Source organism: Cherax quadricarinatus, chromosome 23 (assembly GCF_038502225.1).
Source record: "Cherax quadricarinatus isolate ZL_2023a chromosome 23, ASM3850222v1, whole genome shotgun sequence".
Classification (NCBI taxonomy): domain Eukaryota; kingdom Metazoa; phylum Arthropoda; class Malacostraca; order Decapoda; family Parastacidae; genus Cherax; species Cherax quadricarinatus.
The window spans coordinates 4,066,939-4,084,887 of NC_091314.1; the positions used below are offsets into that span (position 1 = coordinate 4,066,939).

The 17,949-nt window shown below is 38.0% G+C and overlaps 1 protein-coding gene across 1 annotated transcript; it reads left to right on the forward strand.

Annotated features, from left to right (window-relative positions):
- Nucleotides 1-2,414: 2,414 nt before the first annotated feature.
- Nucleotides 2,415-11,395, forward strand: LOC128685610 (prolyl 4-hydroxylase subunit alpha-2-like). Its single transcript, XM_053772160.2, has 7 exons — nt 2,415-2,563; nt 4,761-4,929; nt 5,460-5,644; nt 9,091-9,234; nt 10,142-10,299; nt 10,613-10,789; nt 11,072-11,395. Exons 1-7 carry the CDS (start codon nt 2,548-2,550, stop codon nt 11,393-11,395), a joined length of 1,173 nt encoding a protein of 390 aa, XP_053628135.2. The 5' UTR covers nt 2,415-2,547.
- Nucleotides 11,396-17,949: the final 6,554 nt, after the last annotated feature.

Consider the following 17,949-nt stretch of genomic DNA (forward strand, 5'->3'; position numbering starts at 1 on the left):
TTCTTATGAGTCCAGTATTGTCGCGCGTCAGGTGTTTCTTTGTTGTGGGAGTTGACTGTGAGGTGTAGTCTAAGCTCTTTAATTGCCTTCTTTTGATGTATTACTTTCATAGTTCCTTGACAATGTGAGTAGTCACGAAAGCGCTTGGAATTTCACTACTCTTTCACAGTGGTTGTTTTGCATATTTTAAAATCACCTGTTTACTGTGATCTTATTACTTTCATAGTTCCTTGATAATGTGAGTAGTCACGAAAGCGCTTGGAATTTCTCTATTCTTTCAGAGTGGTTGTTTTGCATATATATATATATATATATATATATATATATATATATATATATATATATATATATATATATATATATATATATATATATATATATATATATATATATATATATATGTGTGTATGTGTGTGTGTGTGTGTGTGTGTGTGTGTGTGTGTGTGTGTGTGTGTGTGTGTGTGTGTGTGTGTGTGTGTGTGTGTGTGTGTGTGTGTGTGTGTTTTATTTGATGTAGGTTTTAACATTATGAAAACAAATTATTTTAAAGCAAATCAGCTGATCTAAGCATTCGACACCCAAGGGAAAGTTCCCAGGTTCGATCCCAGGGCTGGTCTAGAAATATGGGAAAAATTCCTTACACCTGCTGTCCCTGTTGGCCTAGCAGAAAGTAGGTGCCTGAGTGTTAGTCTCCTTACACCTGCTGCCACTGTTAACCTAGCAGTAAGTAGGTACAGGGATGTTAGCTACATGTGGAACCGTAGCCTAGAGAAAAATCGAAAGTCAAAATAGAAATAATGTTAAGTGAAGATACTTATATCTCCAACAGGTGAACACGCCAAACGATCGACAGATGTTAGATATCAATCAAGACAGGTGGATTATTATTATTATTATAATCAAAAAGAAGCGCTAAGCCAAAGCCAGGTGGAGAATTCACGCATATTTATGCCAACATATATTCTCCAACGAGGCACAGTCTTGGAAAATTAAAGATATAAATTTATTCATGAAAATTTTCACTTAGAATACCATTTAGGTTCATGTGAAGCGACTCACTGATACATACTTATAATAGTTTATCAAGGGAGGTCCCTATTTAGTCCGATATTCCAGTATGTGACATGTTGGTTGAGATCTCAACTTCGAAGCCTCATTGTACAGTGGTCGAGTTGTTTGTTTACATTTCGACATTCCGCGTTCGAGTCTCCCATAACTTTTGAAAAACCTACGACCTTTATTATTTTTAATAAAAATTCATTGACGACAGGGGACATAAGAAGGTAAACTACACAGTAGCTGACTCACGAAATCGTAATGACTTGTACCCTGGTTTGTTTACAAAGTACACGTATTTCCTTCATACCCTAACTGAACCTTACCATCCGCAAAAAAAAAAAAAAAGCCTAACTACTTTAATAACCTATCGCCTATTCCATAGGTTAGGTTAGGTAATATTCGTCAGGAAATAGGACAAGTGTTTCCTGAGGAGGGTCTTAGTCATATGATAACCCGCCACTGGAGCTTTTGGTCATCAGACCAAAGCCTTCTACTGGCTTACCAGTCCACACTGTTAACCTATTATGTGCCTTTTGTAAATCACTATTACGACGCAGAGCAAGTTAAACCTTCTCTAAATATTGTTCAATTATCTGTTTAACTTCTATGCTTTATATTGCCTCCTCAAGGGAGGCTCCTTGACGCTGGTGATGGGCTCTTGATCTAGGGAACTGGATCTGTGCTCCGGTTCCCGGAATTGACCCTGAATACCTTCCATCCCCCCCCCAACATGAACTGTATAATCCTACGGATTTAGCTCTCCCCCATGATTATTGGGACAACGGTTCACTCAGATAAAGCTCAACGCTAAGTGAGTTTCGATAAAAAGCTTGTATAATAATAATAATAATAATAATAATAATAATAATAATAATAATAATAATAATAATAATAATAATAATAATAATAATAATAATAATAATAATAATAATAATAGCAATAATAATAACTTGTATTTTTACAAGTGCATGATACAACGTACAGAGATCATAGCTGACATCAATGACATACTACTATATAGAAAGCCCCTTGTTATGCTGAGCATTTCGGGCAAATTAGGTTAATTTTGTCCCCAGGATGCGACCCACACCAGTCGACTAACACTCAGATACCTATTTTACTGCTAGGTGAACAGTGACAGCAGATGTCTTAAGGAAACACTCCCCAGTGTATCCACCCGTACCGGGGATCGAGCCACGGATCTCAGTGTGTGACCTGAGCGCGCTACCAACCGAGCACGTTGTGTCTGTTTGCCGTTCTGGGTGTTGCGTGTGCTCAGCAGCTGTGTTCTAACTGTTGTTCACCTGAAACATCTGTCAGGAGGGTGAACACACAGTATCTAACAAGCCCTGTTGGCTGCCTGTCTTCGTTTGAACCTCTGCTGCAGCGAACAGAGAAACAACAGAAAACCCGAAAAGGAAAGAGAAGCAACAGGAGACGGTGAAAAAACAGGAGACCAAGAGGCAAGTCAGCCGTTTTAGTACCAGCATGACGGTTTTCAAAGGTAAGTTAGGTTAGATTAGGTTAGGTTAGGTTAGGTTTGTCAGGAAACAGGACAAGTGTTTCCTGACGCGAGTCTTGCTCATATGATGACCCACCGCTGGAGCTTGCCAGTCCATCCCTTTAAAAAACATTATTTTGTATTATGTATCAATAAATGAAAGTACTGTACTGTACAGTAATCTTAAGATAGAATTCCTCTGAAAAAAGAAACTGAATATTATACTGTGAATATTGATAAATTAGACACATGTGCAACTCTTGGGTATCTTTATTGAGGAAACGTTTCGCCACACAGTGGCTTCATCAGTCCATACGTAGGAGAAACTTGAAGAACAGGAGGAGAATGAGGTAATCAGTCCCTCAACCTTGATTCTATTCAAGATTGATGGACTGACCACATCGACTCAAGGTTGAGGGACTGATTACCTCATTCTCCTCCTGTTCTTCAAGATTCTCCTTTGTATGGACTGATGAAGCCACTGTGTGGCGAAACGTTTCCTCAATAAAGATACCCAAGAGCTGCACATGTGTCTAATTTATCAACATGTCGGTTCTCTGAACCATTCGTCTACTAACTGTGAATATTATACAAATATCGTAGACATGAATGAAAGATGCACTGAAGATATCAACTAAGTAATATTTTGAATATTATCCATCTTTTCTATATAGCTCAATATTATTACCTGGTCCACTCATCCGATTACGCAATGCATGATTTGAAACACGAGGTATGGTCTGGTATGGGAGGTATTACCTGGTATGCAAGGTATGATCTGGTATAGGAGAAATAATGCACTTAGTGACCTCAGGAAGGTGGTGCCTCGATGCAGGTGAGGGAGCCTAGCCTCCACCTCCTTGATTGAAACGTTAGTGCTTTCCAAATATCATCGGCTGTGTGATTTTTACGGGTGAATGTGACCTGACCTGACTAGGTTGGGGTATTCGCTTAAGCCGGTAGGAAACTTGGACCTGCCTCGCATGGGCCAGTAAGCCTGCTGGAGTGTTCCTTCTTTCTTATGTTCTTATGTTTAAAGCTTCCCTTGATTATAATAATAATAATAATAATAATAATAATAATAATTATAATTAAAACCACTGTAATACGTCAGCTCGTGTCTGTTTGATCATTTGTTGATAGTTGTAAATAAAAGCTTACCTGCTTACTTATTTATACAAGTAACTCGCACATAGGTGAGAGAAGCTTATAACGTCGTCGTGAGCTTCTCTCTCCTATGTGCGGGTTATTTGTGTATTGTTCCAGTCACGGCATTGTTCTTTTTTGTTTTGTATTTACTTATTTGTTACGCATCTTCCCCAGCAGTAGCATTAACCTGGGATTATCTACCGAACATAAAAGAATAAAAGAAAACTGGTCCGTTCTAGGGAGAGGTAATACAATGGTAGACTATACTAACATATGCAAATAAGACAAAATGCTGGTTATGGTATTTTATCGTGAAGACGTTCGATCCACCAGGACACATGACATGGGTATTTATATGAGTTGTAGAGAGGCCCTGTGGTGAAAGAACGAGGTCAAGTTGACCCTTGTGAGTAGCCTGCCCAGTACGTGAGGTCAGGTGATCGCAGTGTCAGATACTGGGAGAATAAGCCTTGCTTAAGCCTCTGAAATTATGAATGATCTTGAATTTTGACTGAAGTTGTTGGTTGTGGCTATAACTGGGGACTGAAGGCATAATCTGCTGTGATGGTCACTATCTTCGATGATAAGTCTTGCTTCTGGGAAGTTCGTCGGATGCCCAGATGTTGCATATGTGTCTAATTCATCATCATGTCGGTATTGCATTCAGTTTATATGCATATTAATGCGTGACTGGTATGGCATAAAAAACAAGTCCAGTAGAGCGGTCTGCTTAGTTCCACAGTGCTCTAAATACCATGCATTTAGGGCACCCGGTAAAGGGTAGCTTTATTATGCATCTCATACCCACCCTAAGGGTGTTAGCTCAAAGATTACAGAGGCACATAAAAGGGTCAGTGACTAAATCCCTAAATTCTGATAGCTATTTTTCCACATCAATGTTCTGGTAACAATCATAATGCATCGTTTACACGAACATGAATTAGATTATTTGATTAATATTTATTCATAATATCTGACACTTAACAAGGTTGAATTTAGGCAGGTTTAAGTGACTATGAGTTATTCTCGTATTCTTTTAATTTGTGTTCAGCTGTGTTGTGGCTGGCGTGCGGTGCCTCCTGTCTGAGACATGTGAGCGGACACGGTGAACCTGGGGAACTATATTCTTCCATCGCCTTGACCAGGTGGATCTTTGTCCTCGACCAGATGTTAGGGGAGTTTCTTGCTACCCAGACGAACCTTACAGCTGGTTCTGCCAGGTTAGCTGCTCAGGTGGCTGGGAAATGAACCCCCAACCTGTTTCGTCACATTATTTTCTTTGTGGTTCATACCAGCAGCATCTATGAACCATAAACTCAAACGTAAAGTTTATATTATTGTTCGCAAAACTGTTTGTATATTGTCCTCAGGAAAAACGTACAGCTCTTCACCACATTACATAAACTGACGAGCTTTAGGCTACTCTAATTTAGTTAATCTCCAAAAATATGTTTTCTATAAACCTCTTCTGCGTTTTCTTTTACTTTTCAATGACAGACAAATTTATTTTTACTTAATAATGCACTTGCCCAGTACGTAGATCATCTCGAGCAATAGATTAACTAGAAACATCAGACACCGTCTTGATCATTAAATTTTGCTGGACAAGACCTGCCTTTCACGACACTGAACTTCAGTGTCGTGGAAGGCAGTAACTTGACTTTCAGAGCAGTAGTGACTTTTCTTTCAAAACAATGAATTGACCTTCCATACAGTGACCTGACCTTCACACAGAGTGACCTCTTCTCAGGTACTTGGAATCATATCAGTGGGCAGCGGAGGATGCAAGGGCAAGCAACCACGACATGGACCTGACCCTGACAGGAAATCCCTTACAAGTTTACTCTCTGTTCAAACGACTAGCCCTGTACGGGTCTGAGGTGGTGAGTCTGCAAGCCCACGCCCACGCCCACACATACACCAACCATATCCTATGTGAGTTAACACGAGTGGGGAAGAGACAATAGATGGGGGAGAAGCAAGTTAATTTAGACACAGGTACACATAAGGATACACAGCAATTCACAACTGCAGACCAAACCAAGTTGGGGGTGGTATTGCAATCTATTACTCTAACCAATTATCTTGTATTAGCACCACTTGCTTTAGTGATGAATATGGGGAATACATTTTTGCTCATTTTACTGTAAAAAACCTTAAGACACCTATAACAATCGGTGCCATTTACCGGATACCTCACACAAACATCCCAAATTTCAGTGAGAAATTAAAGTCACTAATAACAAACAGACAAATGAATAAGCACCACCTTCTCTTAGCTGGAGACTTCAACATCAACCTTGGCTTACTAGATGATCAGCCTGTAACTGATTTCATCAACAATATGAACAACACACTTCTCATACCAACAATAACTAAACCAACCAGGCTCACTGAGACAAGTGCAACCATAATAGACCACATATGGATCAATATACTAGCCCCCCTTAAATCAGGGATAATCACAGATAGCACTACAGACCACTACCCTACCTTCCTCCTGACAAACATTAGTAAACCACCACTTGAATACAACAAAGTCTCATTTAGACTCCATGACGAGGCCTCAATAAGGAAGTTCACAGCTGACCTAGAGATTGTTGACTGGCCTGCAGAATTCTCCAAGGCCAATGGTATTGATGACTGGACAGACATTTTTCTTAACAAATTACTTAGACTATACAACAAACATTGTCCTATAAAAACGAAACAGATCACAAACAAACGGCTTGGTTGCCCATGGCTAACCAGCACCATTCTGAAATCCATTGACAAGAAACACCAATATGAAAAGCAATATAGACAGGGCTTAATACACAAAGATATTCTTAAACACTATTCATCAGTTCTCACCAAAGTAATAAAGAAAGTCAAACAACTATACTACTCCAGTAGATTCACAGACACTAGAGGAGATATAAAAAAGACCTGGAAAACACTCTCTCAGATTCTAGGGACCCACAAACTGAAAAAAACCAAGAATATTGTCCTAACTAAACCTAATGAAACACCACTACGTCCCACTGACACAGCTAACAAGATAAACGACTTCTTCTCAACCATAGGATCTAATCTCGCCAATAAAATCCCACATACCAATGCCCATGCAGGGGACTACCTAGATGGGAATTTCCCAAATTCCTTCTATCTTGCACCAACTGAGCCCTCGGAAGTCACCGAGATTATAAAGTCACTTAAAAACAACTCAGGGAATCTGTCTAATGTCCCACCATTACTGTACAAGCGAGCGGCCCATATCCTTTCGCATGCTATTTCATTACTTTTTAACAAGTCACTAGAAACTAGCACCTTCCCGAAACTACTCAAGATGGCAAGGGTTACACCAATACATAAAGGTGGTGACCCTACAGACTTAAACAACTATAGGTCAATATCAAACTTACCATTGCTATCCAAAATCTTTGAGAAACTCGTGCACAGGAGACTATATTCATTTATAACAGCACAAAACATACTCAACCCCTCCAATTTGGATTCAGGAAAAATAAAAGCACTAATGATGCAATCATAAAAATGCTAGATCTGCTTTACACAGCATTGGAAAATAAGGAATATCCACTAGGAATTTTTATTGACCTAAGAAAAGCTTTTGACACAGTAGACCACGACATCCTACTCCACAAACTTGACCATTACGGTATAAGAGGCCATGCGCTTGCTTATTTCAAATCTTACCTTACTAATAGGTATCAGTATGTCACCATTAAAGACACAGCATCAACAACACGGCCACTTGATACTGGAGTTCCGCAGGGAAGTGTCCTTGGTCCCCTGCTCTTCCTCATATACATCACTGATCTTCCAAACGTATCCCAACACCTGAAACCCATTCTCTTTGCTGACGACACGACTTATGCCATCTCTCACCCTAATCTTGCCACCCTCAACACTATTGTTAACGAGGAGCTGATCAAAATATCGACTTGGATGACAGCCAATAAACTTACGCTTAACACTGACAAAACCTACTATATTATGTTTGGTAGCAGAGCAGGAGATGCACAAATTAACATTAAGATCGACAACACTCTAATTATCAGACATAATGAGGGCAAATTCCTAGGCCTATACCTTGACAACAACCTGAATTTCAGCACCCACATCCAACACATAACCAAAAAAGTATTCAAAACGGTTGGGATCCTCTCCAAGATACGATACTACGTGCCGCAAAATGCCCTTCTCACACTATACCACTCACTTATTTATCCATACCTCACCTATGCTATTTGTGCTTGGGGATCAACTGCAGCAACACACCTAAAGCCAATAATAACCCAACAAAAGCTGCAGTAAGAATAATCACTAAATCCCATCCCTGGCAACACACCCCCCCCACTCTTCATAGATCTAAACTTACTCCCTGTTCAGTACATCCACACTTACTACTGTGCAATCTACATCTACAGGACCTTAAACTCCATTATCAACCTTGACCTAAAACGCTTTCTTGATAGTTGTGACAGAACCCACAGGCATAACACCAGACACAAACATCTCTACGACATTCCCCGTGTCCGACTAAACCTTTACAAAAATTCAATGTATGTCAAAGGCCCTAAAATCTGGAACACCCTACCTGAGAACTCTAGAACTGCAGACACATTCATCACCTTCAAAACTACCATTAGAAAACATCTTATCTCCCTGATACACCCCGTCAACTAACTACACGAATACCACCTGGTGGTTCACACTTACACTCACTCACCCATTTGACCATAAACAGAAATATTAATCTCAATCTTAAAATAATGAATCCTATGATACTCCAATACTGAAACTATGTACTGTGCCAAAACAAAAGCATTCACATTGCTAAACTCACAAACTAGTATTTAGTCACTTAGCCATAATACCAACTTACCTTATAATTTGTAATATTTTAAAATAAAGAATTAAACTAAGTCTGCCCGAAATGCCTAGCCATGCTAGGCGTTCTAGTGGTACACTCTGTAATTATTATTTAACTACATGTAAACCACACAATAACCAAATTCTGTAAATTCAACATTGTAATCTTTATAGAGAATAAACTTTGAATATTATGAATATGTAAAGTACGTAGGACAACCCAAAAAAAAAGCCAGACAAGGTTTTCCAAGCTACGCCCACAGGAACCCCATTTTGTAACCTAATTCATTTCATTAACCTCAATGAGTTTTCCTCATGAGAATTTTATTGTGTGTGTGTGTGTGTGTGTGTGTGTGCGTGTATATGTTTTTGTGTGAGTGTGTGTGTGTGTGTGTGTGTGTGTGTGTGTGTGTGTTTGTGTGTGTGTGTATGTGTGTGTGTGTGTGTGGTGTGTATGTGTGTGTGTGTGTGTGTTGTGTGGACACTAACCAAGTGGAGATCCTCAGTACACGAGGACGGGAGTCCGGTGCTACCCTCACAACGGGACTTCGAAGGTGCAGCCAACGGCCTGGGGCGCCTCCAGCGGGTTTATGATCTTCCCATCACTCACCTCCTTCAGGGCAGGATCCTCAACACCACCTGCAGCGTCAGTGAGTTCTTAATTTTTTTTCTAGCTAGCACGAAAAGCCCGACAGAACAGATGCGCATCTTCGATCAGAGGAAGGAAAAGCAATAACTCGCATCAAAAATAGGCATTGTACTCATTTCCGCAGGGAATAGTGAAATACATTATTAAAATTCTCCATCATGTGCACATGGGAAGTATATTTATACCGGCCAAATCTAAATTATTTCCCAGCTGGGACTGAATCTTCTAAAACTCTTTCATCTCATTAGTTAATTTGATGACAGTTCTGTTGCAGGATCATACCTGTTATCGTGCCTCAGGCACAACAGTCAAGCAACACCCAGGTACCTATTTACTGCAAGGTGAAAGGTTACAACCGCTGGGGCGTTGACCCCCGAAACCCTCTCCAGGTAAACTCCAGGTAGTCTCCAATCGCCCCGAACACAACCTGGGCCCTTCGATTTTGAGCTGAAGGTGCTATCATTTACCTAGGAGGCATTGAAGCAATTGTTTACTGCGAAGTTCATTTATTTTGCACGAAAATACAGACTCATCGAGAGCAAACAACATCTCTGATACAGAAACCACATTATATACACACTAACACATATATAAACTACATTAAACATCTACATTAAACATCTATATTAAACGTTTAACATCTTCCTGCTAAACCTGTTTGAAATTAACAGATAAGTGTCTGTAATATGTCAGATCTTTCGTTCAGTAACTCGCTGACTGTTTCGTAATTCTTAACGTTTTCAGAGGACATTTTTTTATTTTTTGCATTACAATGAAATAGTTTCCCATTGAAAATTCAGGGTAATGGAAATGAAGAGAAAATACTACGGATAAATGAGAGAAAAATTACTCTGGCCTCGATCCACCAAAACTCCGAGTGACTAAAGTAAATTAAGCGTATTTCACAGAGTTGGGTGTATCCGACTGTGTCCTGGTTGCCAATGTTAGTCGACAGAACGGTGCCTTAGTCACTGCCTGGGAGTGGTACAGACAGGCACTGCTCCTGGCCCCGGAGAACGACACCATCGCTCTCATTAAGCAGGAGATGTCCTCCCTGCTGCAGGAAGTAGGTAGACAAGGCACTGAATGCTCTTTTCCGCTCTTACATTTACTTTCTTAGAGATGTGATTCAACCTCATCTCAAAAAAAAATGTCTGATTTTTTTATTATTAGTTTTAATAAGAATATACAGAATTTTACAGTAAAACGTAATGTTTTTTATTATAAAAATATACATATAAAGTGTGTTAATTGATTTTTTATGTAACAAATTGGTCTAAAACAGTCCTATATAACGTATCCATTTTTATTTAAAAAAAAAATCCGTGATCAACTCTTCGTGATTTCGAGTTGTTTAATGTTCCCCTTCCCTCCGTCAGCTGTACGACGAGGAGGAGGAGGAGGAGGAAGAAAAGGAGGAGAAAGAGGAGAAGGAGGAGGAGAAGAAGAAGAAGGAGAAGCCCGTGCAGTCTTTCCTTGAATCTCTTCCCTTCGACATTGAAGCAGACGAACAAGAGAGGGACTTCAACAGGCTCTGTCGTGGCGAGACCTTCCTAGTAAGTACGAGTCTAATAGCGATTCCATTGTGTTAAATGCATTTTGCTGGCTACAGCTTCATTCTCTCTCCAGCGATGACTTAAGGTCAAAGTCATCAATTATTGATATTTTACGGTCATTGGCCAAACAATGTACTTTGTGCGTTAATCCTTTCTTGGTATTTTGTTTATGTTCGATCATGTATTATTTTGTGTTGTTGTTATCCTGGGGACTGTTATTGTTACCCTGTCTTGCTTTACCTCCTAAAATCATAACATCGATGATTGTGTTTGGCCTGGCAGACGGAGCAGCAGCAACGGGGCCTGCAATGTCATGTGTCTTCCATGGGCTCCCCGTACTTGTTGCTGCGACCTGCCAAGTACGAACAGCTCCTCCGACACCCGGAGCTCTACCTCTACTACGATGTCATCTCCCAGAACGAGATTGAGGTGGTGCAACAGCTGTCGGAAAAAGCCGTGAGTGTTGTCTTCAGTGTTCTTGTTAAAATGCTTGTGAGTTTGTCCACATATTTGTGTTTTTTGTACACTGTTGACGACTCTGAAATGACAAATAGGAACTTCAGAGAAACTTTTAGCAAGGCCCGTTCACCCACAGTGTGGGCTTAAATGTACACGATGTTTCACCTAGAGTGGTGCTTTATCAAACATCTGATAAAGCCTCACTGTGGGTGAAATGGTTTCTAATGAAGCTTTTTCCCTGCTGAACGGCAAAGACTCCTCGAGTCAACACTCATAATAAGTTTACCTCGTCAGCCTCTATATGAATTTCTTAAAAAAAAAAAAGTGTATATTTGTGTCCGTGTCAGCTGAGTCGTGCCGGCCTTCAGTACGTGGATGGACCGAGTGAGCTGCGTGTAGCACACGTAGCCTGGCTCGCTAACGACACACACACAGTCCTGGAGACCCTCTCTCGCAGGATCTCCTACATGACTGGTCTCCACGTGCACGAGGGAGAGGGACCAGATATGGCCGGAGAATTTCTGCAGGTAACCAGAGAGATTTGCTTTCGAGCCCATTTTGCAATCGTGTCATTACGATTTCGTGAGTCATTCACACTTCTAAAATAATATCCCAGCATTATAGGCAATACTGATATAATTTATTAGCAGGTAGACTTGACTGGTCCTCAGGGATCAACATGCAACTGCTTCTTACAACAATGTTCTACTCCAGGTATGCAACTACGGCGTCGGAGGATACTTCATCCACCACCACGACCCACTCTACAAGAACACACCGGAGAACGAGGCAAGGAACCACTATCTATGATACACCTGTGACCGGTTTCGAGAGGGTTTTTTTTATTTTTTTTTTTACACTCGCAGCCCAATCTAGGAAAAGTTATTTTTTCCTATAAATTACCTGTCTGATGCTTTGAACTTAATAAGACATGAATGAAGCCTGACCTCGTCTCTAATGTCTGTTCAACCTGGCTCTTCTATGGCTTTCACTGTTTCACCTTCACTCACAAAGTGAAATGATTCAGAACCACCCAAAAAAAATCATATAGGTATCATTTCTAAATTGTTGGCTTACCAAAAAAAAAAAAATCTCCATTACCTGTAATCCATACTTTCGAGAATTAATATTAGACTACAGTTCGGTCCCTCCTGGACTGTTATTAGCTGTTTATGATTTGATAATGGTTCAGAAAGGACCGAAGCGCCATTTAAACTTTCTCCTCCACAGCATTACAAATAAAAATCTCCATTACAAAAAAGGCTCAAAGTTACTACAAATGGTCAAAAAAAAGTGGTATAGGTTCGAAGCTTAACGAAAAAAACAATACCACTTGTATGAGATCTGTTTGCACGTCCATTCATCTCTTTCACCAGACATTTCTCGTAACCTCAATTAAATCATCAATTCCTAAGCTCCATCTTTTCAACCTGCGTTTCTCTCCACAGTGGCCCGAGGAGCAACTTGTGAGTGGGGACCGTCTTGCAACCTTCGTTATTTACGTGAGTCTATTTCGCTGTATAAGTGAGTCTATTTCGTTGTATACGTGAATCTATTTCCTTATATACGTGTCGTCCCCTTCGCTATATACACTAAGTTTTGCGTTATACACATGAATCACTTTTAAATATGCTTCTATACACATATCTGCAGCTCTAAGTTATATACATCCACGAGGAAGCGCTAAATCCTTAGGAGTCACACAGTGCCTTTGTAAACATAACTCTAATCCCTTCCTCAAGAGTTCATTTCTTTAAAATAAAAAATAGAGTTATCTCAACTTTTAAACCTTGCATTAAATTATCAGAAATTTTCGAGAAATTTTTTGTCAAATTTCGATGACTGCCACAAGCTATTTTTTTTTTTTTTTTTGTAAAAAATCGTGAATTAATTGAATATTTAGCAGATGCTACTTACATATTTCGCAAATTTCTCTCTTTATTTTGCATATACATGCATATATATATATATGTCGTGCCGAATAGGCAGAACTTGCTATCTTGGCTTAAATAGCAACGCTCATCTTGCCAAATAGGACAAGTGAAAATTTGTGTATGCAATAATTTCGCCAAAATCATTTTGAACCTAACGAAAAAATATATTTCACTGTGTTTGTTTAGTATTAAATTATTGTAAACAAATCTAAAATATATTTAGTTGGGTTTGGCTAAAATAAATTGTTCTTTTTATAGTAAGGTTAGGTAAGTTTTCTAAGATTCTTTTGGAGCAAAATTAAATTTTTTTACATTAACATTAATGAAAAAAATATATCTTTAAACGTATAAGAGAAAATTTTAGAAAGAATTTAATTTTAAATGAGTTCTTGCTAATTGACCAGTTTTACATATTCGGCACGACATATATATATATATATATATATATATATATATATATATATATATATATATATATATATATATATATATATATATATATACACACATGTGTGGAGGTACAGTTGTCGGAGGTGGAGGCAGGGGGTAAAACAGCGTTCCCTTTGGTGGGTACAGCTGTTTCGCCCGTCAAGGGAGGAGCTGTCTTCTGGTACAACATCCACCGTGACGGCCAGCTGGACCAGCTGGCACTGCACGGTGGATGTCCCATCCTTCTGGGAGACAAGTGGAGTAAGTATCCTGCAGTACTTTTGCCATCCTGTGTAGGATCTTAACCAGAGGACCTGTGCCTTAATATGCAATAGAAACCATATATAACTGCGTTAATATAGTTAATTTAGGGTAACGAATTTTAAAAAAACATGACTTGCACTGTATATATACGCCATTTTGTGTGTATTTCTGGGTGTATATACGCTGAGATGCGTGTATATCTTTTTACGTATGTACACGGAAAGGTATGTATCTCTCATTATATATACCTTGAGACATTCCTGTAGTCGATAGGCTTTAAACCTAATCAGCCTTAATACACCAACCAAAGGGAAAGTCTAAAATATTAATGTTGTTTAAACCGGCCTTTTAAATGACCTTACTCAATGCATCAGTAGCTTTTAAATGGTCTGGTGATACAGACGAACTATGGAAAAGGTCACTTGTGTACAGTTCAGGGCAGTGAATTCAACGTTTCGCCCCGAGCTTCATTAGGACTGATGAAGCCACTCGTGGCGAAACGTATTCTGAACAGTAGTCCTTTTAAAGACGCATCGAAAGCTGCTGACTCATTGAGTATAATCATCCACGAGAATGATGATTATTCACTAAGTGTCATTAAAGATGGTTATTGTGGAGAGCGAAACGTTGCCACAATGAAACGTCCCATTAGTTGCACATGTGTCCTTGTATCTAATATTAAGGTAGCCATTTTGACTCTGTGTAAGGGATGTATATAGACTTTGTGCTGTATACTGACTTTTTCCCTCACTCTTCGGTTCCTGCCTGGCCGGATGTACAGCTACGGATCCAGGGGAATAAAAGGTCACAATCTAACCTAGCGTAACGTAACGTAACGTAACGTAACGTAACGTAACGTAACGTAACGTAACGTAACGTAACGTAACCTAACCTAACCTAACCTAACCTAACCTAACCTAACCTAACCTAATCTAACCTAACCTAACCTAACCTAACCTAACTTAACCTAACCTAACCTAACCTAACCTAACGTAAACTAATGTAACCTAACCTAACCTAACCTAACCTAACCTAACCTAACCTAACCTAACGTAAACTAATGTAACCTAACCTAACCTAACCTAACCTAACCTAACCTAACCTAACCTAACCTAACCTAACCTAATGTAACGTAACGTAACCTAACCTAACCTAACCTAACTCAACTTAACCTAACCTAACCTAACCCAACCTAACATAACCAAAATTAGCCTAACTTAACCTAACCTAACTTAACTTAACTTAACTTAACCTAACCTAACTTAACTTAACTTAACTTAACCTAACCTAACTTAACTTAACTTAACTTAACTTAACCTAACCTAACTTAACTTAACTTAACTTAACTTAACTTAACCTAACCTAACTTAACTTAACTTAACTTAACTTAACCTAACCTAACTTAACTTAACTTAACTTAACCTAAGCTAACCTGATGTTTTTACACAAATATAAATTCTGTCGTCAAATATATTTTTGTTTCAATACTCAAATCATTTATATTGTCTTAAGTATGTGATTTTTTTTTGTCAAATAACCCATTTCCTGTGATTTCTTTTATATTCGCAATGTAGACGTCCAGAGCATCTGGAGTTGATCCTGGAGATTGACAGTGCCATTCCACTCTTGCAGTTGCTAACAAGTGGATACACGAAGGCCCCAATTTTCAACGTCGCCTTTGCAGCCTTGATCCTGACTTTTAAACGTCACTCCATCCATCCATCCACCCATCTATCTATCCAACCATCCAACCATCCACCCATCTATCTATCCAACCATACGTCTGGTGCCAGTCAACTCACATCCATCCTCTACTATGAACTGTGAAGAATGGAGTTGACTTCACGAATAATCTATCACAATTTTAATAGACACTGATGATAAGTTACGATTTTTTCCAGACTATTTCCTGATTTTCACTAAAATTAAAAATATTTCCACTAAAAATTCATTATTTCAGTCATTGTATTGTACTCCTCCATTTTTTTTTTTAAATACGTGAGTTTAGAGTTTAGTTATAATAATAATAATAATAATAATAATAATAATAATAATAATAATAATAATAATAATAATAATAATAACAATAATAATAATAATAATAATAATAATAATAATAATAATAACAATAATTATAATAATAATAATAATAATAATAATAATAATAATAATTAAAAGTATGTAAAATGTTAAAATCTACAAAATATATAGCAAGGTAAAACAATACAAAGTTATCATTGTTAATATATATATGTTGTTAGCATTGTTATCTTCTGCAGTGTTATTAACGTTAATATATAATTTCTAATTATTGTTATTTTCTGGGATATTACTAGTGGTGGCTGGTGTTATCTTGTTTATTTGTTGGACATTGTTATCGGTCTTATCTTGTTATCTGTTATCTTTGTTAGTTTGTTCCTTGTTATCTGTTATCTTTGTTAGTTTGTTCCTTGTTATCTGTTATCTTTGTTAGTTTGTTCCTTGTTATCTGTTATCTTTGTTAGTTTGTTCCTTGTTATCTGTTATCTTTGTTAGTTTGTTCCTTGTTATCTGTTATCTTTGTTAGTTTGTTCCTTGTTATCTGTTATCTTTGTTAGTTTGTTCCTTGTTATCTGTTATCTTTGTTAGTTTGTTCCTTGTTATCTGTTATCTTTGTTAGTTTGTTCCTTGTTATCAGTGTTTGTTCCTTGCTATCAGTCTTTGTTCCTTGTTATCTTTGTTAGTTTCTTCCTTGTTATTAGTGTTATCTTGTTCCTTGTTATTTTTGTTAGTTTGTTCCTTGGTTTATGCATTGTTAGGCTGAACATTGTTCTCATTGTTAGTTAGTGTTGTGTTATCGCTGTTAGTTAGCGTTGTTATCATTGTTAGTTAGTGTTATCGTTGTTAGTTAGCGTTGTGTTATCATTGTTAGCGTTATCGTTGTTAGTTAGCGTTGTGTTATCGTTGTTAGTTAGTGTTATCGCTGTTAGTTAGTGTTATCGTTGTTAGTTAGCGTTGTGTTATCATTGTTAGTCAGTGTTATCGTTGTTAGTTAGCGTTGTGTTATCGTTATTAGTTAGTGTTATCGCTTTTAGTTAGCGTTGTGTTATTATTGTTAGTGTTATCGTTGTTAGTTAGAGTTGTGTTATCATTGTTAGTTAGTGTTATCGTTGTTAGTTAGCGTTGTGTTATCGTTGTTAGTTAGTGTTATCGTTGTTAGTGTTGTGTTATCGTTGTTAGTTAGTGTTGTGTTATCGTTGTTAGTGTTGTGTTATCGTTGTTAGTTAGTTTTGTGTTATCGTTGTTAGTTAGTGTTATCGTTGTTAGTGTTGTGTTATCGTTGTTAGTTAGTGTTATCGTTGTTAGTGTTGTGTTATCGCTGTTAGTGTTATCGTTGTTAGTGTTGTGTTATCGCTTTTAGTTAGCGTTGTGTTATCGTTGTTAGTTAGTGTTATCGCTGTTAGTTAGTGTTATCGTTGTTAGCGTTGTGTTATCATTGTTAGTCAGTGTTATCGTTGTTAGTTAGCGTTGTGTTATCGTTATTAGTTAGTGTTATCGTTGTTAGTTAGCGTTGTGTTATTATTGTTAGTGTTATCGTTGTTAGTTAGCGTTGTGTTATCATTGTTAGTGTTATCGTTGTTAGTTAGCGTTGTGTTATCGTTGTTAGTTAGTGTTATCGTTGTTAGTGTTGTGTTATCGTTGTTAGTTAGTGTTGTGTTATCGTTGTTAGTGTTGTGTTATCGTTGTTAGTTAGTGTTATCGTTGTTAGTTAGTTTTGTGTTATCGTTGTTAGTTAGTGTTATCGTTGTTAGCGTTGTGTTATCGTTGTTAATTAGTGTTATCGTTGTTAGTGTTGTGTTATCGCTGTTAGTTAGAGTTGTGTTATCATTGTTAGTTAGTGTTATCGCTGTTAGTGTTATCGTTTTTAGTTAGTGTTATCGTTGTTAGTTAGTGTTATCTTTGTTTGTTAGTGTTATCGCTGTTAGTTAGTGTTATCGTTGTTAGTTAGTGTTATCGCTGTTAGTGTTGTGTTATCGTCGTTAGTTAGTGTTGTGTTATCGTCGTTAGTTAGTGTTGTGTTATCGTCGTTAGTTA

What these genes read in the sequence shown, in the direction of transcription:
- LOC128685610 (XM_053772160.2), top strand. An exon ending in CTTACAGCTGGTTCTGCCAG is followed by an intron (nt 4,930 to 5,459) that starts GTTAGCTGCTCA and finishes ACCTCTTCTCAG; the next exon opens with GTACTTGGAATCATATCAGT. An exon ending in ATACACCAACCATATCCTAT is followed by an intron (nt 5,645 to 9,090) that starts GTGAGTTAACAC and finishes GGAGATCCTCAG; the next exon opens with TACACGAGGACGGGAGTCCG.